Genomic DNA, 24,824 nt, shown 5'->3' with positions numbered 1-24,824 from the left:
AGCCCCTGCTGGCCCATGGCACTGAGTGGGTGGCGCTCTGGGAATGGTTCCCGATGGCTCTGGCCGGTGGCCCTACGACAGTATATCGCTCGTACAAAGAGCCTGAGGCGTCAGGGCGGCGGCGCGTAGCCCCCCGCGCCGCTGGGGGGCGGTAGTTGCGGCGCCGGCCCAGTCCCGGGGCTGTCGCGCGCAGAAGCGGCCGTTGGGGGCGGGGCGGGCCGACTCCTCCGGCGGCGGCATGTGGAGGCCGGCGCGCGCTGCAGCCCGGCGCCTGTGCGAGGCCGCGGGAGTCCGTGGGGCGCTCGTGGCGGGACCCGCCGCCTCCTGCCGCCAGCTCGTGAGTAGCGAGCCGCCCGCGTGACGCGGCTGGGGCAGGCAGAGCGGTGCCCGGCCCCGGCGTGCGAGTTGGGGGAGCGGCTCCCTTCCCCCCCGAGGCTCGCCCTTGGCGCCGCTGAAGGATTTGCCGGGCGAGGCTCCGTGAGCTGTTTCAACGCCCCTCGTTCCCACTGTCGCCGAGCCCGAGACGGCCAAGCCCCCGTCCTGCCAGCAGGGTTGCGATCATGTAGCAACGCAGGACCGAGCTGGAGCTGTGGCGCTCCTAGCCCGCGTGAATGCAAAGCGCCGCATAGGGGACTGTTGCTCTTTTTTGGTAGTTGAGAGGTGGGGCGTGTCAGACTTTTTGGGCTTAAATGCTTTGTCATTGTCTTGAAACCCCCGGATCTCTGTCTGCCGCATGAGTGAGCGGGAGTCAGCGTCGGAGGTAACAGCATGCAGACACGGCAGCCGAAAAAAGCGTTAGCGGGGGAGGTTGAGGAGATGTTGCTGAGGTTCCCTCCACCCCCATCTCCCGCCTTTTGCATCGTTGGGAGGGAGGCTTTTACACTCTTTATCTTTGTCTTATTCCATGAGCTACTGTAGTTGAGAGCGTTGTCATGTCCTCGTGTTGGTGTGAGACAAGAAACGATCAGCAGCACCCAGCAGTCTTCTGTACGCAAATTATTCCTTCAGCGGCGCTCCGAAAACAGAGTCATTATAGTGTTCTGTGTGAGATGAATTTAGCGTTCAGGCAGTTTTCTAGTGGAGCGAAGAATACAGACATCACCTCCAAAACTGAATGCTTTGTCTATAGAGGGGACATTTCCCCAGCAATTCAAACCAATTTTCAAACTAATTAACAGCTTTCAGAGAGCTCCAGTTAACAGAACTATTCTAGCCTTTAGAGCCTTGTCTGTGATGTGGGTCCAAAAGGTTTTAACTGGTTTGAATTTTTTGCTAAATTTCCCTAGCGTAGACAAGGCCTGATAAGCGAGTCTTCAGTAGAGACAACATGGGGTGGATGCTCAGTGTTCAGCATACTTGGTGGTGGTCTCAGCTTGTCTGGAGACAGGCAGCATGGTGACTGTAATCCCCAACGTGAAACTGTGAAGATTAGTTTGGAGAATTAGAATATTTCTGTTAGTGTGCTGCCACTTCACGCAAGTTTCTAGCTTTCTTTTACATAGCTTATTTATAGGCTTTCTATTGTAGTATCTGAGTACTTTAGAAATAATTAATATGTACCTGCAACACCCCATTTTACAGATGTGGAATTGAAACTGTGATTAAGACCAACATTTTCAAAAGTGACAGCTAATTTTGGGTACTCACCTTGAGACATTTAGGACTTAATTTTCAAGGGTGATGAACACCCATGGCTCTCATTGATTTCAGCTAGGGTTGTGGATGCTCAGCATTGGCCATAATCAGACTCCAGGTGCATGAACACAGGTGCACCAAATTAGTGGACACTTTTGAAAGTGAGTTGTCCAAGGTTGCTTAGGAAGTCTGTGACAAACCAAGGAATAGAACTCGGATCTCCTGTTTTCTAGTCTAGTGCCTTAAACACAACACCATTTTCCCTCTTACTAAATCATAGTAAAAGGCCAGAGTGTCCTAAACGTGCATTTCTGCCTCAAGAATACTAATAGATAGTTTTTGCTGCTTTGTTGGTCCTGTAAGATAACAAATGAACTTTTAACTGTTGGGGGGGGGAGTGACTTTGGGATTCTGTTTCTTAACTATGACAAAAATTGACATTTTGTACCATTACCTTTGTTAACACTTAATTTAACTTATTTTTAGGATTCGCATCTGCAACAATTAGACCATGTTCTAAAGGTTAAAAACAGAAGTGTTCAGTTTATTGATTTAAGAAATGCAGGAACTTTGAATAACAAAAGGTAAGTTTTATTCTGAATTATTTATATGAGAATTCTGACAGTTGCATACAGATTCCAGAGGAATCATCTGTAGATGTGACAGCCCTGAAAATTAATATAGTGTGATTGTTGATATGAGCTAGGGCGGAAAGCTAGTCTTGTGGGTAAGGAAAGGACTTGGAATTATCGCTTCTGAATTCTGTTTCTAGGTTTGCCACAGATTTCCTGTGTGAATTTGGGAAATCACTTAACCTCTCATGGGCCGTAGTTTTCCCATCTGTAAGGTAGAATAAATGATTCCCCACTGTACCTCAGATAAGTGGCATGAGACACTCTTGAATGAAAGATGCTATAGAAATTCAAAGTATTAAGTAACTTTGCAGTATTTTATGGTAACTGTAATTATTTTGTGTTTCCACATTTGTTTGCTACTGAAAACATTTCACTGAATTGCGTATTGTTATAAATATACATACACAATACCCAGATGCGCAAACTAGGTTAAAGCGCACCATGGAGATGGATTCAAAATTAATCTTTTTTCCGTGGAGAGACCTAGGTTTCCAAGTCTGCATCTGCCTCCATTTTTCTGTTGGTAAAGTGGAGGTGTTGAGAGGTTTACCTAATATTTGTAACATGCTTTGAGATTCTTGGAAGAAAACTACAGTAGAAGTGCATATTTATTATTTTATTGGAATGAATGGGGACTTCCAAAAGAGGGAAGTCCCTTACTGTATGTAGACCAGATGTGTCTGAACGTTGACATTTTTACATCTTTGTTTATGTATACAGTTGCTGTTTCCTGTATAATATATGTCTATAAACAACATACTGTATGTTTATAAATATAAATTATTTAGATTTACCTTAAAGATTAAACAGTACTTGCATGGACAGAGTACTTCTGCAACAATGTTGTATTTTAAAATCTAGAGGTCTATCTTCAGTAACATTCTGGGCACAGAAGTAACTGCGGAAAGAAACATACTTAGTCCAATTAGCTGTCTATAATCTCAGGTTTTAAAATTCCACCTCAATTTATAAGGTACTTTGTGGCATAAGGCAATTTGTGACAAATCACCTCCTCCAATCGCAAGTGATTATCTCGTATTATAACATGTTCCCAAGATGATGATGATCTTGTTTTGTATTTGTTGTAGGAAAGAGTTTCATGCTAAAGTAATACATATTTTCTCCTAGTAATCTTAGATTTGTTTACATGCCACTGCAGTTCTTTAGATGAGACTACTTATGAAAAACTTGCTGAAGAAACACTGGACTCATTAGCAGACTTCTTTGAGGATCTAGCAGACAAGCCTTTTACACCTGAAGATTATGATGTCTCCTTTGGGGTATATTTTACAGTTTTTGTTCTTGCTGTAATTATTGTAGGGTTTTTCCTTGAGGGAAATATCTTCATTCAACTAGTCTTTAGTGCAAAAGTTTAAGAAACATATTTCACTTATTTATTCAGTGTCAACTATTTGAAAATCAAGTTTTTAAATTTGATTTTACTCATTGAGGGAGCGGCATCTTTTTTGATGGAAAAATATATAATACACTGTTTTAAGAGTTAAAGAATTGTAATAGTATTTAAACGATGAAGTTATTTTTATGAGAGTTAAACCATTATTACATGAGGCTGGAAATTGGTTTCCAGTCTCTTATACTGGCCTCTGATACTTGTGTTACACATGTCACTTTTGAATTATCTTGGTGAAAGTGACAGCTGTAGCTAAAAATTTATTTTCAAATACCTATTAGTTTATTTACAGTTGGTGGAATCAATCAAATTGTATGCTGCTGTGCTCTGCTTGATTTGAGGAGAATAAAATCTAACCCAGACCACTGGCTGCAACATAGCATCTACACTACTCCAGTCTCTGGACTGGAATAATAGTTGCTTCCTGTTTATATCCCCATGTGGAGGTTCCCAACTAGTGGCTCCACCAGATCAGGATTTAAGTGCATATAAACGGGCAGCTGGAGCTTCTGCTGCTTGTGTTCTGTGTATAGAGGCCTTTAGTCTTCAGAGCTGTTCAACTGTCAGCTTTTCTGAGCACTACATTCACTCTTTATCTCACAGAAGTACATATACAATGGGAAAATAATACCTTAGCCTCTTTTTTGCATTTGGCAAAACTGATAAGTACTTGATCTGGTCAAATATTCAGTTAATATTTTACCTGTAACTTCTCCAATAACTAATAGCAATGTATTATTCACTGCTAGTGTTTTGAATAGATCTTGAAAGGCTGTGATTATTAGCCTTTCAAGATCTATTCAATATAAAGAATATTTTGAAAACTAAATAGAAAAAATAGCACCAAAAAGTTTGGTTTTGTGTTTTTTCTTTAGATTAAATATTTTTTATATATGCTTCCTGACTTGAGTTGCCTTTCTCTCCAGTAACTTTTCAATGTAGAGTTTTTGGCATGTACTTACTGAAAGGTTTGGAGGATTTTTATTTACGTCAATCTTAATATGTACATTATGACTGTTTGGATTCAAATTATGAAAAGACTAGTAATATGACAAGCCACAGGGTGGCACACTTGGAAAAGAACTGGCAGAGTTGTAATATCTTTTGACCTTTTAAATTTCTCCATTCAGTTAATATGTGATGTGCTTGAAAAAGTCTCCCTGGAGAGTAATCTTGTTAGCAGAAATTATGAATGTCCATAACAGCATGCAATAGTTTCATACTAGCTATGCACAAAAATGAAAAATTAATTCTTAAGTGTTGTTTCCATTAACTTTTAAAAAAGGTTTTAAAATGTATTTTCCAAAGTTTCATGAATAGTACAGAATGAATGTGTGAATGTTTTAATACCAGGGTTTGAAGATAATCTTGCCTTAATTTACAATGTGAAAACAAAGATCATCTCTCTTCTGTCTGACACATCATTGGGGCTTCTGATTTTAGCTTTTAACTTTTTAAAGTATCCTGATACAAAAAAAGGTGTTTATCCATGAAACACTGGAAAAACACCAGAAATGATTACTTGTATCTAAGAGCTTGTCTACAGGGAGCAGTAATGCAGACTGCAGGAGTATGATTTCTAAAGCACACTAATGTGTTGTACATTAATTGATCCATGTAGACCCTGCTGGCACACACTGAAGGCTTCCTACTGCATTATAACATAGTGCTGTTTGCAACAGCACTACATTAAAGTGCACTAGGGACCATTACAAAGAGATTACTGATTACCATATATACTACTGAAATGAGTAACGGCATAGTATATGTTGTTTATTTACAGAATCTAGAAATAGAGCCTCAAAGGCCCCCAGTTTTTGGACATCTACATACAATTAAAAAAATGTTAAAAAATAAAACCCCAAAAATGAAATTAATAAACCGCGAAAAACAGAAGCCCCGTAATAATGTAAGTGTTGATGTAGTGTTCTTATTAGATCAGTTGAGCCCTATTTGGTATTAGTATATTTTAACATACAGCATGCATTATGGGATAATGCTGAACACTTGTGTATAGCTCTGAACATTAGCTAATGGAATATACTAACACATTTGTGCGAATATTTAATTGGAATAATTTATAGCATTCAAAGCTCTCCAAGGTACCTTGTTTTACCTGTTTCATTTCATGCTGTTCTTAGAACACTGGGAAATAGTAAGGAGTGAGCTCACAATGAGACTGGGAATAGATTAGTTTTAGTCCTCGTGTCACATTAGGCTAAAGCATTACCTAGTTAAAATAAAATAACTGGCAGGGAAATCAGATGACTCAGTATTAATTAGCACCATCAGAGGCTTTTATTCATTTGTACTTCTTTTTCCCCTATACCATATAGAATAATCAAACAACCTTTGTTTCTTTACTGAACTCAGACAGTAGCGGGGCTGGGCTTTAGATTAACACATCACTTGTGAGATGTCAGTAATCAAAAGGGTTGGCTGATGTTGCAGAGGACTGCTGCTTTTGCTGTGAAATGATGTTGAACTTTCAGTAGTTACTCGGTCATAAGGTAAAATGCTGTTGAAATTTCAAAACAAATTGTTACCTACAAGAAAATTAAGAGATCTAGCAATTGTCTTCTGGATCAGAAAAAGGTAATGCAGGATCATGAAAGGTGCTGACACAGTGTGGGCTGCAGTGCATTTGGGGAGGCTGTAGGGAAAAAGAAATGTGCAGCTATCCTAATACCTGAACTAGCCCCACGGTACATAAGCTACAATACTGCTATTTTTTACCTAAGTTTAATTCAGGTCACTCTCAGGTTTACTCAGTCCAAGTGGTATCTGTCTTATACCCTTAAAATTAGGACTCTCTAAAAGAGTTATAGTTGCCCTTCAAAATTCCCTTATGAAAATGTCATGCCAATGTAAATCTTCATGGTATAATTCAGAGATGGAAGGAAGGCAGTACAAAGGAAAGAAACACTCTCTTGGAAAATGTTCTATAATTGACATAAGTGAATCAAAACAAACCTCAGATAGTTAGAATTGGAACATTCCTGAGGTATAATGCAGGATCTGGGCACTTCATCACAAGTTATGTGGCAGTGTACTTGTCCCACTCATTTGGAGACCATATACAGTTACAGAAAAAAAAAGTAAAGTAAACCTGGATAGCTCAGAGATTCAGTAATGGGACATGGAGCCTCTTGCCGCCTGTTTTAATCGGTTTCAGATTGTTAGTGAACAAAAATACTTGCTTTCTGCTAGCTGTTGAATGTTCTCTGTGAAATGAATAGATGGTCTCAATCCAGTTGCTAGTGGACTGAATGCCCACTTCACAGTTGAGCAGTAATTAGTGCACAAGCTGGCAGTCTCAGAAGAGAGGTCAAAGCTCACTGGAGTATTATTTATTTGAGTCTTAACATTGTGGATGGTGCTATACCAACACACAAGTCCAGATCAGGAGAGCTTAGAGTCTAGATCAGACACAAATGATCTATGTTTCACCATGGAGACTGACAAGTTTTCATATCTAATGGTGGTCCCACTGGTCATCAGTGAGGCAGAATGGCATAGCAGATTGTGGAGGATTTGAATGTCCAGTGATGATGCTTTTGCAGATATCTCGCAAATTGCTGTTTTTATCTTTATATCTACAGTGCTTTATTATGGAAGAAAAATCATTATTCTTATTAAGTAATGGTGCATCGATACTCCTCCCTTCCCCCCCTTTATGCTTTAGAATGGAGTTTTAACAGCTAAACTAGGTGGAGACATGGGAACCTATGTAATCAACAGGCAGACACCGAACAAGCAGATTTGGCTGTCCTCTCCTACTAGGTAAGTAATTATCTGTATGCTAGGAACTGTCTGAAAATTCAGAGATGAATTAAAAAACCTGCCTGCTAGCCCCATGGAGACTATTTAATGCCCTGATCACATATTTTATGCATTTTCTCGAAACATACACACAATAGGATTTTCGCTAGAGGTATGGTAACTAGTTGCTGTTTATACTTCAGGTGGTGACTAACAGAAACGGACAGGCTGACCCACAAACTAGTGCAGTAAAATGTATCATGTAATAAAATGTGTTCCATTTTTTTAAATGTCCAGTTTTCACAAGCACTATGAACATGACTGTAGCCTATACATAGAAGACTAAACAGCTGTGACAAAAGAACTGTCAGGAAGAGAGATGAGATTGTTATGGTCTAACACTCTTCTTTATGGATTCACCCTGTAAGCCTGTGTATGGGTTTCTTGTTTTGTTCGTGCGCGTGTTTTCTACAGCTTAACCGAGAGATGTTTTTATCAATCTTGGGCGGTTCTTAATATGGAGATCTTGATTGCTGTGTCCTCTGCCTTGTCTTCTATGCCAGTTTGATCCATTCCAGGTTTTGCAGTTGGTTCTGACTGGGAGTGAGATGTACAGAATGTGTTGAAAGAATGCCAGGAGTGGCCTCACCAAAAGTTTACAGTGAAATCTGCTCCTCTCCCAGGAGCAGACTGAGGTAGTCTTTCATCTCTCTGGCATTGTTGATGGATGGTCTAGCTAAAAAGGAAAGACAAAGCATAAAGATTCACTGTACATATGTAGGTAGATTTCTTAGAGGTCATTCAAATAGAACAACTAACTATAAAATCAGGAATGGATCAAACTACTGTGCAGTAGGATTAACATCTTTAAAAGTGAAATTTTAGGAAATCATCTTATTTTAAATAGTCTGCCTAAGTAATTAAAATACTCTTTTTAGTGATTTGCCTTCTAGCCTCCTGTAACTGTTTTTGGTGTACAGCAGTGACTCTCAACCTTTCCAGGCTTACTGTACCCCTTTTGGTAGTCTGATTTGCCTTATGTACCCCCAAGGTTCACCTCACTTAAAAACTACTTGCTTACAAAATCAGACGTAAAAATACAAAGGTGTCACAGCACACTATTACTGAAAAATTGCTTGCTTACTTATTTTTACCATATACATTATAAAATACATCAATTAAAACAGAAATATTGTACTTAAATTCAGTGTATAGTATGTAGAGCAGTATAAACAACTCATTGTCTGTATGAAATTTTAGTTAGTACTGACTTCGCTAGTGCTTTTTATGTAGCTTATTGTAAAATTAGGCAAATATCTAGATGAATTGATGTACCCCCTGGAAGACTTCTGAGTACCCCCCAGGGGTACACGTACCCCGGTTGAGAACCACTGGTGTACATTATATTAGATAAGCCATTGTAGCATATTGTTAATCCCTCTCTCCTCCCCGAATCTTGTTTGTTTAAATAAACAAGATATTGCTTTTCAAAGGTTTTTATCATGGAAAGGCAATAGGCAAGAAATCAAACCATCTTTTTTATTTATGTCTAGACACTTGCAAGACAGTGCCTCAGAATCTAAGTTACGCATTAGATTTTTTTTTTTAAAACCTCAAGCATAAAACACAAGTTCAGGTTCTATTTACATCCATATCTGGAGATTAAGAAGTCAGAGAGTTTATATTGTATTTGGATCTATTTAACTTTTATGAGCCAATGCTAGCTGAGTGAAGAAGTACGTGTTCCTGAGTAACAGATTTGTGGAAAATATAAGTAGTAGTTTTCATCTTCAATATGTTCAAGGGATCATAGAATCATAGAATATCAGGGTTGGAAGGGACCTCTGGAGGTCATCTAGTCCAACCCCGTGCTCAAAGCAGGACCAATCCCCAATTTTTGCCCCCTCAAGGATTGAACTCACAACCCTGGGTTTAGCAGGCCAATGCTCAAACCACTGAGCTATCCCTCCCCCCGAAAAAAAAATTAAGTCATTGCTGCATCATAGAATATCAGAGTTGGAAGGGACCTCAGGAGATCATCTAGTCCAACCCTCTGTTCAAAGCAGGGCCAATCCCCAATTTTTTTTGCCCCAGATCCCTAAATGGCCCCCTCAAGGATTGAACTCACAACCCTGGGTTTAGCAGGTCAATGCTCAAACCACTGAGCTATCCCTCCCCTATTGAAGAAAGGAACAGCCCCGCCCACCCAAAAAAAGTAGGGTCTGCTAAAAGCTTATGACCCTGAGAGAATTTTTCATCTAAGAAATCTTTCCCTTGTAAAGGTTTGGCTTTATGCTTCATCTGTTTATGGCAGTATGGCAAATGTTTGTGTGTTTCCTGCGAGAAAACAGTACATGTTTACTTAGTTTTCCAATTCCTGCTAAGAGATTTTGTAACTTTTATATGCAGACATGTACTGCATGTACTGTAACTAACACTAATAACATCTGTGTCCTGGATGTGATGCGCTATGGAGTGTGTCAGAAATATAAAAGGAAGGGTAACCACCTTTCTGTATACAGAACTATAAAATCCCTCCTGGCCAGAGGCAAAATCCTTTCACCTGTAAAAGGTTAAGAAGCTAGGATAACCTCGCTGGCACCTGGCCAAAATGACCAATGAGGAGAAAAGTTACTTTCAAAGCTGGAGGGCGGGGGGGAACAAAGGGTCTGTCTGTGTGATGCTTTTGCCAGGACCAGGTCAGGAACGCTCTTCAGAACTTCTGTTAAGTTAGTAAGTAACCTAGCTAGCAGTGCATTAGATTTCCTTTTGTTTAAATGGCTGGTAAATAAGCTGTGCTGAATGGAATGTATATTCCTGTTTTTGTGTCTTTTTGTAATTTAAGGTTTTGCCTAGAGGGATTCTCTAGGTTTTGAATCTGATTACCCTGTAAGGTATTTACCATCCTGATTTTACAGAGGTGATTATTTTACTTTTTCTTTCATTAAAATTCTTCTTTTAAGATCCTGATTGCTTTTTCATTGTTCTTAAGATCCAAGGGTTTGGGTCTGTGTTCACCTATGCAGATTGGTGAGGATTTTTATCAAGCCTTCCCCAGGATAGGGCTTGGGGGGACATTTTAGGGGGATGACATCTCCAAGTGGGCTCTTTCCCTGTTCTTTGTTCAACACGCTTGGTGGTGGCAGCATAGGGCTCAAGGACAAGGCAAAGTTTGCACCCTGAAGTTTTTAACCTAAGCTGGTAAGAATAAGCTGGAGGTCCTGGTGATGTCAAGGAATTATGACGTGATTGGAATAACAGAGACTTGGTGGGATAACTCACATGACTGGAGTACTGTTATGGATGGTTATAAGCTGTTCAGGAAGGACAGGCAGGGCAGAAAAGGTGGGGGAGTAGCACTGTATGTAAGAGAGCAGTATGACTGCTCAGAGCTCCGGTACAAAACTGCAGAAAAACCTGAGTGTCTCTGGATTAAGTTTAGAAGTGTGAGCAACAAGAGTGATGTAGTGGTGGGAGTCTGCTATAGACCACCGGACCAGGGGGATGAGGTGGATGAGACTTTCTTCCGGCAACTCGCAGAAGCTACTAGGTCGCACGCCCTGGTTCTCATGGGTAACTTTAATTTTCCTGATATCTGCTGGGAGAGCAATACAGCGGTGCATAGACAATCCAGGAAGTTTTTGGAAAGCGTAGGGGACAATTTCCTGGTGCAAGTGCTAGACGAGCCAACTCGGGGGGAGCTTTTCTTTACCTGCTGCTCACTAACAGGGAAGAATTAGTGGGGGAAGCAAAAGTGGACGGGAATCTGGGAGGCAGTGACCATGAGTTGGTTGAGTTCAGGATCCTGACACAGGGAAGAAAGGTAAGCAGCAGGGTACGGACACTGGACTTCAGGAAAGCAGACTTCGACTCCCTCAGGGAACGGGTGGGTAGGATCCCTTGGGGGACTAACATGAAGGGGAAAGGAGTCCAGGAGAGCTGGCTGTATTTCAGGGAATCCCTGTTGAGGTTACAGGGACAAACCATCCCGATGAGTTGAAAGAATAGTAAATATGGCAGGCGACCAGCTTGGCTTAACGGTGAAATCCTAGCGGATCTTAAACATAAAAAAGAAGCTTACAAGAAGTGGAAGGTTGGACATATAACCAGGGAAGAATATAAAAATACTGCTCAGGCATATAGGAATGAAATGAGGAGGGCCAAATCGCACCTGGAGCTGCAGCTAGCAAGAGATGTCAAGAGTAACAAGAAGGGTTTCTTCAGGTATGTTGGCAACAAGAGGAAAGCCAAGGAAAGTGTGGGCCCCTTACTGAATGAGGGAGGCAACCTAGTGACAGAGGATGTGGAAAAAGCTAATGTGCTCAATGCTTTTTTTGCCTCTGTCTTCACTAACAAGGACAGCTCCCAGACTGCTGCGCTGGGCATCACAACATGGGGAGTAGATGGCCAGCCCTCTACGGAGAAAGAGGTGGTTAGGGACTATTTAGAAAAGCTGGACGAGCACAAGTCCATGGGGCCGGATGAGTTGCATCCGAGTGTGCTAAAGGAATTGGTGGCTGTGATTGCAGAGCCATTGGCCATTATCTTTTGAAAACTTGTGGCGAACGGGGAAAGTCCCAGATGACTGGAAAAAGGCTAATGTAGTGCCAATCTTTAAAAAAGGGAAGAAGGAGGATCCTGGGAACTACAGGCCAGTCAGCCTCACCTCAGTCCCCAGAAAAATCATGGAGCAGGTCCTCAAGGAATCAATTCTGAAGCACTTACATGAGAGGAAAGTGATCAGGAACAGTCAGCATGGCTTCCCCAAGGGAAGGTCATGCCTGACTAATCTAATCGCCTTCTATGATGAGATTACTGATTCTGTGGGTGAAGGGAAAGCAGTGGATGTATTGTTTCTTGACTTTGGCAAAGCTTTTGACACTGCCTCCCACAGTGTTCTTGTCAGCAAGTTAAAGAAGTATGGGCTGGATGAATGCACTATAAGGTGGGTAGAAAGTTGGCTAGATTGTCAGGCTCAACGGGTAGTGATCAATGGCTCCATGTCTAGTTGGCAGCCGGTGCCAAGTGGAGTGCCCCAGGGGTCGGTCCTGGGGCTGGTTTTGTTCAATATCTTCATAAATGATCTGGAGGATGGTGTGGATTGCACTCTCAGCAAATTTGCGGATGATACTAAACTGGGAGGAGTGGTAGATACACTGGAGGGCAGGGATAGGATACAGAGGGACCTAGACAAATTGGAGGATTGGGCCAAAAGAAATCTGATGAGGTTCAATAAGGTAAGTGCAGGGTGCTGCACTTAGGACGGAAGAACCCAATGCACAGCTACAGACTAGGGACCAAATGGCTCGGCAGCAGTTCTGCGGAAAAGGACCTAGGGGTGACAGTGGACGAGAAGCTGGATATGAGTCAGCAGTGTGCCCTTGTTGCCAAGAAGGCCAATGGCATTTTGGGATGTATAAGTAGGGGCATAGCGAGCAGATGTAGGGACGTTATCGTTCCCCTCTATTCGACATTGGTGAGGCCTCATCTGGAGTACTGTGTCCAGTTTTGGGCCCCACACTACAAGAAGGATGTGGATAAATTGGAAAGAGTCCAGCGAAGGGCAACAAAAATGATTAGGGGTCTGGAACACATGACTTATGAGGGGAGGCTGAGGGAACTGGGATTGTTTAGTCTGCAGAAGAGAAGAATGAGGGGGGATTTGATAGCTGCTTTCAACTACCTGAGAGGTGGTTCCAGAGAGGATGGTTCTAGACTATTCTCAGTGGTAGAAGAGGACAGGACAAGGAGTAATGGTCTCAAGTTGCAGTGGGGGAAGCTTAGGTTGGATATTAGGAAAAACTTTTTCACTAGGAGGATGGTGAAACACTGAAATGCGTTACCTAGGGAGGTGGTAGAATCTCCTTCCTTAGACGTTTTTAAGGTCAGGCTTGACAAAGCCCTGGCTGGGATGATTTAATTGGGGATTGGTCCTGCCTTGAGCAGGGGGTTGGACTAGATGACCTCCTGAGGTCCCTTCCAACCCTGATATTCTATGATTCTAAGCTTTGGGGGTCTTTCATGCAGGTCCCCAAATCTGTACCCTAGAGTTCAGAATGGGGAAGGAACCTTGACAGAGTGGGAGAAGCAGAGACTTGGTGGGATAACTCACATGACTGGAGTACTGTCATGGATGGATATAAGCTGTTCAGGAAGGGCAGAAAAGGTGGGGGAGTTGCACTGTATGTAAGAGAGCAGTATGACTGCTCAGAGCTCCAGTATGAAACTGCAGAAAAACCTGAGAGTCTCTGGATTAAGTTTAGAAGTGTGAGCAACAAGGGTGATGTCGTGGTGGGAGTCTACTATAGACCACCAGACCAGGGGGATGAGGTGGACGAGGCTTTCTTCCGGCAACTCACAGAAGTTACTAGATCGCAGGCCCTGTTTCTCCTGGGAGACTTCTATCACCCTGATATCTGCTGGGAGAGCAATATAGCGGTGCACCGGCAATCTAGGAAGTTTTTGGAAAATGTAGGGGACAATTTCCTGGTGCAAGTGCTGGAGGAACCAACTAGGGGCAGAGCTCTTCTTGATCTGCTGCTCACAAACGGGGAAGAATTAGCAGGGGAAGCAAAAGTGGATGGGAACCTGGGAGGCAGCGACCATGAAATGGTCGAGTTCAGGATCTAACACAAGGAAGAAAGGAGAGCAGCAGAATACGGAACCTGGACTTCAGAAAATAGACTGACTAGCTCAGGGAACTGATGGGCAGGATCCCCTGGGAGAATAATATGAAGGGGAAAGGAGTCCAGGAGAGCTGGCTGTATTTTAAAGAATCCTTATTGAGGTTACAGGGACAAACCATCCCGATGTGTGGAAAGAATAGTAAATATGGCAGACGACCAGCTTGGCTTAACAGTGACATCCTTGCTGCTCTTAAACACAAAAAAGAAGCTTACAAGAAGTGGAAGATTGGACAAATGACCAGGGATGAGTATAAAAATATTGCTCGGGCTTGCAGGAGTGAAATCAGGAAGGCTAAATCACACCTGGAGTTGCAGCTAGCAAGAGATGTTAAGAGTAACAAGAAGGGTTTCTTCAGGTATGTTAGCAACAAGAAGAAAGTCAAGAAAAGTGTGGGCCCCTTACTGAATGAGGGAGGCAACCTAGTGACAGAGAATGTGGAAAAAGCTAATGTACTCAATGCTTTTTTTTGCCTCTGTCTTCACGAACAAAGTCAGCTCCCAGACTACTGCACTGGGCAGCACAGCATGGGGAGGAGTTGACCAGCTCTCTGTGGAGAAAGAAGTGGTTCGGGACTATTTAAAAAAGCTGGACAAGCACAAGTCCATGGGACCGGATGCACTGCATCCGAGGGTGCTAAAGAAGCTGGCGGATGTGATTGCAGAGCCATTGGCCGTTATCTTTGAAAACTCATGGCGATCGGGGGAGGTCCCAGATGACTGGAAAAAGGCTAATGTAGTGTCCATCTTTAAAAAAGGGAAGAAGGAGGATCCTGGGAACTACAGGCCAGTCAGCCTCACCTCAGTCCCCGGAAAAATCATGGAGCAGGTCCACAAGGAATCAATTCTGAAGCGCTTAGAGGAGAGGAAAGTGATCAGGAACAGTCAGCATGGCTTCCCCAAGGGAAGGTCATGCCTGACTAATCTAATCGCCTTCTATGATGAGATTACTGGTTCTGTGGGTGAAGGGAAAGCAGTGGATGTATTGTTTCTTGACTTTAGCAAAGCTTTTGACACGGTCTCCCACAGTATTCTTGCCAGCAAGTTAAAGAAGTATGGGCTGGATGAATGGACTATAAGTTGGATAGAAAGCTGGCTAGATTGTCAGGCTTAACGGGTAGTGATCAATGGCTCCACGTCTAGTTGGCAGCCGGTGTCAAGTGGAGTGCCCCAGGGGTCGGTCCTGGGGCCGGTTTTGTTCAATATCTTCATAAATGATCTGGAGGATGGTGTGGATTGTACCCTCAGCAAGTTTGCAGATGACACTAAACTGGGAGGAGTGGTAGATATGCTGGAGGGTAGGGATAGGATACAGAGGGACCTAGACAAATTGGAGGATTGGGCCAAAAGAAATCTGATGAGGTTCAACAAGGACAAGTGCAGAGTCCTGCACTTAGGATGGAAGAATCCAATGCACTACTACAGACTAGGGACCGAATGGCTCGGCAGCGGTTCTGCAGAAAAGGACCTAGGGGTGACAGTGGACGAGAAGTTGGATATGAGTCAACAGTGGGCCCTTGTTACCAAGAAGGCCAATGCCATTTTGGGCTGTATAAGTAGGGGCATTGCCAGCAGGTCGAGGGACGTGATCTTTCCCCTCTATTCGACATTGTTGAGGCCTCATCTCATAGAATCATAGAATATCAGGGTTGGAAGGGACCTCAGGAGGTCATCTAGTCCAACCCCCTGCTCAAAGCAGGACCAATCCCCAGTTAAATCATCCCAGCCAGGGCTTTGTCAAGCCTGACCTTAAAAACTTCTAAGGAAGGAGATTCTACCACCTCCCTAGGTAACGCATTTCAGTGTTTCACCATCCTCCTAGTGAAAAAGTTTTTCCTAATATCCAACCTAAACCTCCTCCACTGCAACTTGAGACCATTACTCCTTGTCCTGTCCTCTTCTACCACTGAGAATAGTCTAGTACCATCCTCTCTGGAACCACCTCTCAGGTAGTTGAAAGCAGCTATCAAATCCCCCCTCATTCTTCTCTTCTGCAGGCTAAAATCTGGAGTACTGTGTCCAGTTTTGGGCCCCACACTACAAGAAGGATGTGGAAAAATTGGAAAGAGTCCAGCGGAGGGCAACAAAAATGATTAGGAGACTGGAACACATGACTTATGAGGAGAGGCTGAGGGAACTGGGGATGTGTAGTCTTCAGAAGAGAAGAGTGAGGGGGGATATGATAGCTCCTTTCAACTACCTGAAAGGGGGTTCTAAAGAGGATGGCTCTAGACTGTTCTCAGTGGTAGCAGATGACAGAACAAGGAGTAATGGTCTCAAGTTGCAGTGGGGGACATTTAGGTTGGATATTAGGAAAAACCTTTTTCACTAGGAGGGTGGTGAAACACTGGAATGCGTTACCTAGGGAGGTGGTGGAATCTCCTTCCCTAGAAGTTTTTAAGGTCAGGCTTGACAAAGCCCTGGCTGGAATGATTTAGTCGGGGATCGGTCCTGCTTTGAGCAGGGGGTTGGACTAGATGACCTCCTGAGGTCCCTTCCAACCGTAATATTCTATGATTCTAAGCAAGCAATGCTGATAATGATAAACAGCATTTGAATATTGTGGTGTTTGCTATCTCAGCACAATAAATGTAAAATCATTGAGGGTTGATGACCACTTTGGCAACAACGCTGTGAGAGAGAGAGAGAAAGAGATTAAGAGACAAGAAAAGGAAACTACTATTGAATTTCTCTAGCTCCAGGCTGCAGTGCTTTGTTACATACATGCAGGTGAACTAAGGCTGTATTTATATGACAATATACAATTGGCACATTCAAAAGAAGGTGTGCCACCTGCACATAGTTTCTCTTTTGTGCAGCTCCATTAATTAAAGCTTTTAAACATTGCAAAATGTCTTCAACAAATGAGGCCTAATTATTTTGGTTGTCATGATCTTTTACTGCTTTGTAAAAAGGTATTCATAGTCTTGTGTGAGAAACGCACTTACTATATAGACGCTTGGCATGTTGTTAGAATTCAAAAGATCCTTATAATTAAAAGGTAGTAAATGTTTGTACAGCATTTTGAAAGTGTAAAGCACTATACATGTTTGTTTTTTATTTGTTAAATAATAGCACAATGATTTGATATTGACTAGGTAAAATTTCAAAACAGTTCACATAATTCATCAAAATATTTTGTTTTAGTCGAGTTGCCCTAAACCATATCCCATTCTAACTTTTTGTAGGCTGTTTCCACTTCCAGAATTGCACATGTAATTGCACAGGAAAAAGTTACTACTTTTTGCAAAGGCCACACCAGTGAGAAACAACATAATAAAATAACTGGAGCGCTCAAAACAACCATCAGCTCACATGCAGCCGAAGAGATGTCCCTATAAAATCCTAGTCATTTTGACTTACCTTTATGTGTGTCCTTAATATTTTTAGTTCGCGCCCTGAAGGTTATTCATTGCGATACTGTGAATAATTTAAATATTGAGGTGTCAGATTTGTTTTTTGTTAGTTTTTAGACACTGCAGCCTGGCATAGGTGTACAGCCTGTCTTCTAGCAGAGTTTGTACTGGAATCACCTCTAATCCCAAGGCAATTTGACCTAGAAATACGAGTTCAGAGATAAGAGGTTTCAAGACTTCCTTGTATTTCATTCTCTGCAGACATTTTTATTCTTTTGTCTCCTTCCCTTCTTACTACTTCACCAAATGTCAACACAGAAATCTGTCTTCCATGGAGGGCAAGTCAAAACTGCCTTCATTAAAAATAAATACTTTTTAAAGAGCCTTGTAATCATTCTTCCCATTTTCCAGGTGCGTAACTGAGGCAAAGACAAATGAGCCTGCCTAAACTTGGTGGCTGTGTGTGGAAGATAGAATCCAGTTCTCCTTACTCTCCCCTTACTGTATTTGTTGTGGGAGTGAAGCATCTCATGACATCAGGAGCTTCAAATTGCTTTCGGATATAGATCTACATGGCAGATTATTTTTTTATTTAGTAATTTAATCCTGTTGTGTTTAACTTGAGAGAAAATATTCTTTACTCTGTGCAGTGAATCATTTTGGACATTTGCACATTATATCATTGTGTTGGAATTAATACTTTATATTAATACAGCAGTTTACAAACAACTCTTATAACACCCTTAGGAGCTAGATATTGTTACCACTGTTACAGATTGTGGAGAAAATAAATCAAGTGAAGGAGAGAAGGACCTTAATGGCCTAGATTCAGTGAAGTGTATAAGCAAAAGTACTCCCCACTGAAGTCCATAGCACCATTCGCATGCCTGTAAATTAAAACATGCTTAAGTGCTTTGCTGGATTTAGGCCTTAATGATTGCTTCAAGGCCACATGTTGGAACCAGTTTGAGAGCTGGAATTAGAATTTGGTGATGATTGGCTTCTAGTCCATGCTGAGACCATGAGCCACACACCTCTTTCTTGCTAAATATTGTTTTACTGCTGGCTGCTTTCTTTAACTTAGTCATTCAAATCCTCCTGGTGTTTGTTTGGGGATGGCTGAAATTTCAGAAATGTTTGACCTATGCTCATACAGTATACATGTTCTGTTTTCTAGTGGGCCCAAACGTTACGACTGGACTGGAAGAAACTGGGTGTATTCTCATGATGGAGTATCTCTTCATGAACTACTAGCAGTGGAACTCTCAGCAGCATTAAAAACTAAAATAGACTTATCTCCTTTAGTATACTCTGGAAAAGGTGATACTTGATCATTGTCTGCCTCAAAGAAATCAAAAGACTTTGGCCTGTTGCCCCTCTTTGGTGTATAGTTCCTAAGGTTAACACCTTGTTCTATTTTTGTCTTCCTATTTTTGTTTCAACTTCACTATGTTGTGTAACAATAATGTGAACATAATATATTTTTCTTAGCTCTGCATGTTTGGGTTTATGTGTTAGTGTATGGGTTTGTGTTTGTTATATGGATTTGTGTGTGTGTCTGCATCCAAAATTCATAGCTAAGAGTATGGTATTAGACACTGGTTGTCCCAGCCCACATTCCTACTGGTTGGTGGGTAATTCATCAGTAGTACACAGATGGCATCTCATGACTAAAGAAAACTGTGCTACTCACCTTGGGCCATACTGAGGAACCCTTACCCAGGTTCCATTGAAATCAATTAGATGAACTGGGGGGAGTAAGGTAATATTCTATGTAAGAGCCTATTGTGTTTAAAAGAAAATAAGGTAAGGGAAAATGTTTTTCTTTTCTATAACTGGTGTAATAGGGATTTTCTTCTTAAAATATCACAGGATTTAATCTGAAATTCACATTTCTGTCTTTGCTCCTTCAGACTTATCCTTTTAAGCTTAAGCTTCCAGCTACCAGTTCTGCTATCGGCAAGGGTCCAAATGGTATGTGGAGCTGAAAAAAGTGTTTGATTTAGTTTAAATGTCTAATGATACATTCAAAGTTGTAGAGAAAGGAATTTATAACCTTTTCTCTATTCCGTTTGCTATGAGTGTCTTCACAGAGTAAGCATACATTGCATAAATATATAACTCTTTAATATTATTATTATTTATTATTAAGCAAAGCAAGGATTTTCTGTTCTAGTAGCAATAAACCATGCCAAGTTTTGCATTGGCATAACTCATGCTGCACTTCTCATGTAGTTGAAGTGAGGCACAAGACCAAAAGCAAAGTGACAACGCAATGCTCACACTGATGCGAACCCTGTTGTATTATTGCCACATTCTTAAGGCTGAGAAGCTGGAGTCTTCTGACTAGCTGAGAAATAAAAAGAAATGAGGGCAAAAATAGGTGATTCACTCTAGGTATTACACCAAATAACTTGTAAAAAAACATAATTTAATAAGTGACATGCAAACATGTGACACTATAAAATTTGCCTTACTGTAACATTACCATTATTGCTTTTCAAAAATTGTATATAAAAAGGGAGCCCAATTTGCTGTCACATTTGAAAGACTGAGCCACGTTTATGTAAGCTTTTAGCATTACATTAAAAGAGGCCTGGTACTGATTTTGAAATACAACATTTTCTTGGTTTCTGAGTTTCCCCAGACAACTTTCTTGTGTTTAGAATGATATGACTGCTTGGTTGGCTAATACTGTTACTGATGTGATGTGTCATTGAAAGATATCTAATAAATATACAGTATTCTTTGGTGGTATTGTCCATTATTTAGGATTAAAATGCAATTCTTGATACCAACTCTTGCCCGCTATTAATTAAAATATGAAATAATCTAATCCAGAACTGGCTCCAATGAGATATTATCTGTGCTGTGTATATGTATCTTTCAGCCAGTGGAAAAAGGGAGTCAGTCATTTGAAACCTTAACTGCTAAATTACTTCTGAAATCAAGGAAATACAATGAGTGCTACCAGTATGAGTCGGTGAGACCAAAACACACCACTACGCAAAGCAGAGATAAAACTAGAACAGTTAAAACTGATTGGGGGTTGAGGGTGACACCTCATTTACAGCAAATGGAAATTTGAGATGTAGCTGTTTAAATTTCACCTCTCAACAACTCACAAAGCTAGAGTTAGGCAGACATGTGTTGACATTAGTGGTATGTTCACACAGCATTTTGGAGGCCACAGGAGCAAGCCTTTGAGGCTAGGTGACCGACTTGAGCGAGTTGGGCCCATGCTGGCACACTAAAAATAGCTGTATAGGCAGTATTTTGAAGCTGCAGCGCAGGCTGGAGCTCAGGCTCTGAAGTTTAGGTTGGGCATACAGCTATGCTTTACATGGATGCTACAAGTACACCGGTCCAGTGCAAGACCACATTTGTAGAAAATCTTATGGATGTTAGAGTATGACCAACCGTGCAAGTGCTAATCTAAGAGCTGGCTCCACTAATGGCCACTTCCCAGGCCCAACTGGAGAAGTAGTAGTAGAAGGAATAAAACAAAATAACCCAAACATGCTAAAGGGAAAACTGTCTAAGACAATTGCCATTTTAGGCACACTTGGTACTGTCTCTAATTATTGGATAGTGTTTAGATAACATAGTGGCACTAATAGATCATTGATATAAGCTGTGCAGCTGCCTTTAAAAATGGCTCACCTCCTCATTAAATGGATTAGGGGCTTTCAGAGCTGTTGATGAATGGAACTCAAGTTATATAAATGCAAAGTGATTACTTCTGCAGTGGTTGCCCTTACAGTACTGACAACCATTATCTCACAGATTCATTCCTTACGTAAGGATGAGATATTTCTCCACAGGCACTTTTCTCCTTGAACATCAGACACGCAGATTGTCTTGATCTCTTTTTAGTTTCTTAAACTTTTTTGTTTATTGTACAGATTCTGCTCAAAATTTGGACACTGAGGGTGGATTTTTCAAAAGCGCTTAGTAGTGTTGGCCTAATGTTTGCTCTCACTGATGACAATGGGAGTTTTACCATTGGCAGAGTTAGGTTAATGGGGAACACTTTTCAAAATTCCTCATTTAAAATGTTATGTATGTCTGAAATTCAGTTTTCCTTATTTTATTACATGCATGGTCACCTGTGCTGATTGTACTCAAGCTGTTAGGTATTTCAGTAACAAAAGTTTTAATTAAACTGGGGGAGCTGGGGACTGCCAGATAGCTATGAGAACCAGGGTTTAATTTCCAGGTACAACATGATTCAGACAGCAAAACTAAAATTGTGCCTTGATACATCATATTCTAAGTTCTTTGGGCAGAGGTTCTGTCGTTCTCGGTGCTTTGTATAGTGTCTATCACAATGAGGGCCCTGATCATAAATAAATATAAAAGAGGGTGCCAGATTGCTGCAACCTCTGATCTATCCCTCTGCACTAAGGCCACAATGTGTTTACACAGTTGATGAGTACTATTACCATGAGGATAGGTACTAAAGCTCCTCTTGTCTCTTGCTCACTTTGCTTCAGTTGTGGCATCATGCTCTCAGACAAAAGTGCTAAATTCAAAAAGGCTGAAAATAGGTTAAGAAAAGCCCCAATTTATCGGTTCATAATTTCTTTAGGTCCACTAGTTTCACAGAATGAAAGATCCCAGCCCTGAAGAGTTTACAGTCTAAATAATGGATAAGACTGACAAGTGAGGATATACACAGTAGAGCTGTGTGAATAACTGATTTTTTTTTTTTAATTTATTTTCTGGCTGGACCAAAACATTTTTAAAGACCCAGTTTGGATTGACCCACAACAAAAATTTCAAGGTTTTGATTAAACAAAAAAGTTGGGAGGGGGGATTGTGGGGGTTTTTTGGTTGAACAAAACATTTAGTTTCAAAGGTTTTTTTAACTCTTTTTTTAAAAATTGAAGTAAAAATCAAAATGAAAATTTGTTTTAAATTAAACATTTCATTTAGGAAATGGTGAAATTAAACAGCATTTCTTCAGAATTTTTTTCCTGTGTGTGTGTGTGTTTGGTGGGGCAGAGGGCAATACATGATTATTGTTGTTTTTTCCCAAAACAATACAGCAAATTTGACATGAATTCACAAATTGTTTTAGTCAATCTGAATATGTTTAAAAAAAATTTCAGCTGAAAAATTTGACCTCACTCTTATAAGCAGGAATAGGGCAGGGAGAGTAATGAAATGGGATAGAGAGATCAAATTGGATTATTAGTTTGGTTTAGGCATGTGTTGGGTGCAGTTTTGTGTGTCTGAGCATAAACCACTCAAGTTTGTAGGGTGTTGTAGAAGTGAGTTCTTGGGAATGTTGTAGATGTTTAACAAAACAGTTTTTGGAAGAGTATTCAAAATATAAAGATCAGCATAGGAAGAGCAGAGAAGGCTATGCGAAAAAGAAGTCAAAGGCAGTTGGAGGTGGGCAAGGCAAAAGGGGACATGAAAGAATAGGTTGGTGACATAGGTGCAAGTTGCATGATGTGTGCTTTGCAAGTAAGGACAAGAAGTTTTAAATTTGCTACACACAGCTATCTGGAGCTGTTGTGATCTATCATGTGGATGTTCCATAAATAGGAATGATTTGCACACTATTGAGATTTTTTTAAACTATAGGAAGACAAGGAAAAATTGTTCATATCTGTTCTCATGTCCCAGACTATGCATATGTTACAGAATGTTGAATTACCTGCAGTTACAAGATAAAGTGCTCACAGTCAGAAATTGGAAGGGTCCCCATCCCCTACAGAAGATGACAGCAGATACCAGAGACTATGGAAAAATAATATACATAGGGCTGGGAACAAAAAAGAGACTTTATTTATTTGCACCCCTTTCCTGGGCTTCGTCTGGAAGATTGACAGGCATAATATCTAGAGAAAGAAAATGTTTAAAACAAGCTCCTCAGCAGGGTAGCTAACCTCTCCAAGTTGCTGAATTATTTTATCAGTTTGTGTTTTGGTAATTGTGTAACACTAAAATCAAAATGGTACAATGAATGATTTTGTAGATGTTAATTCACTAATCTTGACTCTGCTCCCCTTACTAATTAATATTTTCTGTTCTGTTTGTCTTATTCTATATAAAAAACTTTAAGAATAGCACATACACTTTCATAGCACTCTTCATCTTTAAAGCACTTAGAAACCATTAACAAATCCTCATGACACTCCCATGAGTGAGAAATATTGTCCCCATTTTTCAGATAGAAGATTATATATAGAGTTGTTAACTTTTATTAAGGAAAAAGGAATCAGCTACCAAAAAACATGTGAAGCAAGTAATGTGAAGGGTCAGACAAACTCAGGAAAGCAAGGACATTCAGAGACTCCACTCTCCATTATCTGGTCCCATGTTGCCTGAGCATTGCAGTCGGTTATCCAAACCTCATCTTAGAGCCCCTGAAGTAGCTGAAGGAAAACAATGAGTTCATTAACCCTGAGTGTCAACGTTAACTTTTGTTTGTTTTGCAGGTGGGGTTTTTTCTGGGGGGAGGGGGTGTTAGTGACATTAATGGACTTAAATTTGGGTTAATGATTAACTATACTTACAAGCAGGACTTCTAAAAATATTTTAATGCAGTGATATATTGTCTTAATAGAGGCAAGATCTTTCTGTCTGCTGTGCTTAGTTTCCAAGTCAAGTGGTTTAATTAAAAACACTGTCTCATTCTTTCTGTTCACTGCATGCATATTACACCACATTTAATCAAAAAGCAGTTCTGTGAGCCCATGCTCTTGGGAATTCTGAGAATTTCTAAACTTTGGCAACTGCTGCAAAGTGACCTGACTAGCAACTGCACTGCAAATTATTAAGTGTTCATTAAGCCTGTACAGGGTAAAGTCCACCAGCTACAATACATTGTTTTATAAAACTGTTGTTGGGGATTAAACTGTTTGATTTGGGAGAAGTTTGCTTAAATTTGTTGGCTTAATTTGCTTGGGTGAAGCAAATTAGCCAACAAATGGTGATGTTTATTGCTCCTTTATGATGTGTAAATATTACTTTAAAAAAAAAAAACATTTTTCACATTAGGACTGTCAGGTCTTAACTCTCCCTTTTCAGTTGGAGAACTTCTGTAAAAACCTGGAATATCTGAAAAAGCTGAAATATCTGGAATTACAGCTTGAAGCACAGGCTGATTTGGGAAGTTTAGGCTTCAGGATCATGTCTGGAAGAGCTGGAGGGTTCAATTACACTTTTTAGCCTGCAACTTGAGCTGCTTTGCTCAGACTGATATCAGAAGTTTCCACCTGGAGCTATGATGTCACCACCCAGGTAATCCAAAGGTTGCTCAAGTCCACCAGCAAAACAGAGTAAAGTCATTCATAATTCTTCTGTACTAAAGGCAGAGAATAAAATA

At 40.9% G+C, this 24,824-nt stretch overlaps 1 protein-coding gene across 2 annotated transcripts; it reads left to right on the top strand.

Moving 5' to 3' along the window:
- Positions 1-213: 213 nt before the first annotated feature.
- FXN (frataxin) lies at positions 214-20,233 on the top strand. Of its 2 annotated transcripts, XM_077817609.1 has the most exons (6): positions 352-760; positions 2,122-2,219; positions 3,430-3,550; positions 7,367-7,464; positions 18,660-18,802; positions 19,396-20,233. In XM_077817609.1, the coding sequence occupies exons 1-6, from the start codon at positions 734-736 to the stop codon at positions 19,407-19,409; spliced, it is 501 nt and encodes a 166-aa protein (XP_077673735.1). In that variant the 5' UTR covers positions 352-733; the 3' UTR covers positions 19,410-20,233. The 2 variants fall into 2 exon arrangements, with proteins under 2 accessions (XP_077673734.1, XP_077673735.1); XM_077817608.1 differs by lacking the exon at positions 352-760 and adding an exon at positions 214-337 and having other exon boundaries at positions 18,660-20,233.
- Positions 20,234-24,824: the final 4,591 nt, after the last annotated feature.

This window comes from Eretmochelys imbricata, chromosome 5 (assembly GCF_965152235.1).
Source record: "Eretmochelys imbricata isolate rEreImb1 chromosome 5, rEreImb1.hap1, whole genome shotgun sequence".
NCBI classification, from domain to species: Eukaryota; Metazoa; Chordata; order Testudines; family Cheloniidae; genus Eretmochelys; species Eretmochelys imbricata.
Note: the sequence above shows the minus strand (reverse complement) of the source record. Positions and strands in the feature narration are given on the sequence as shown.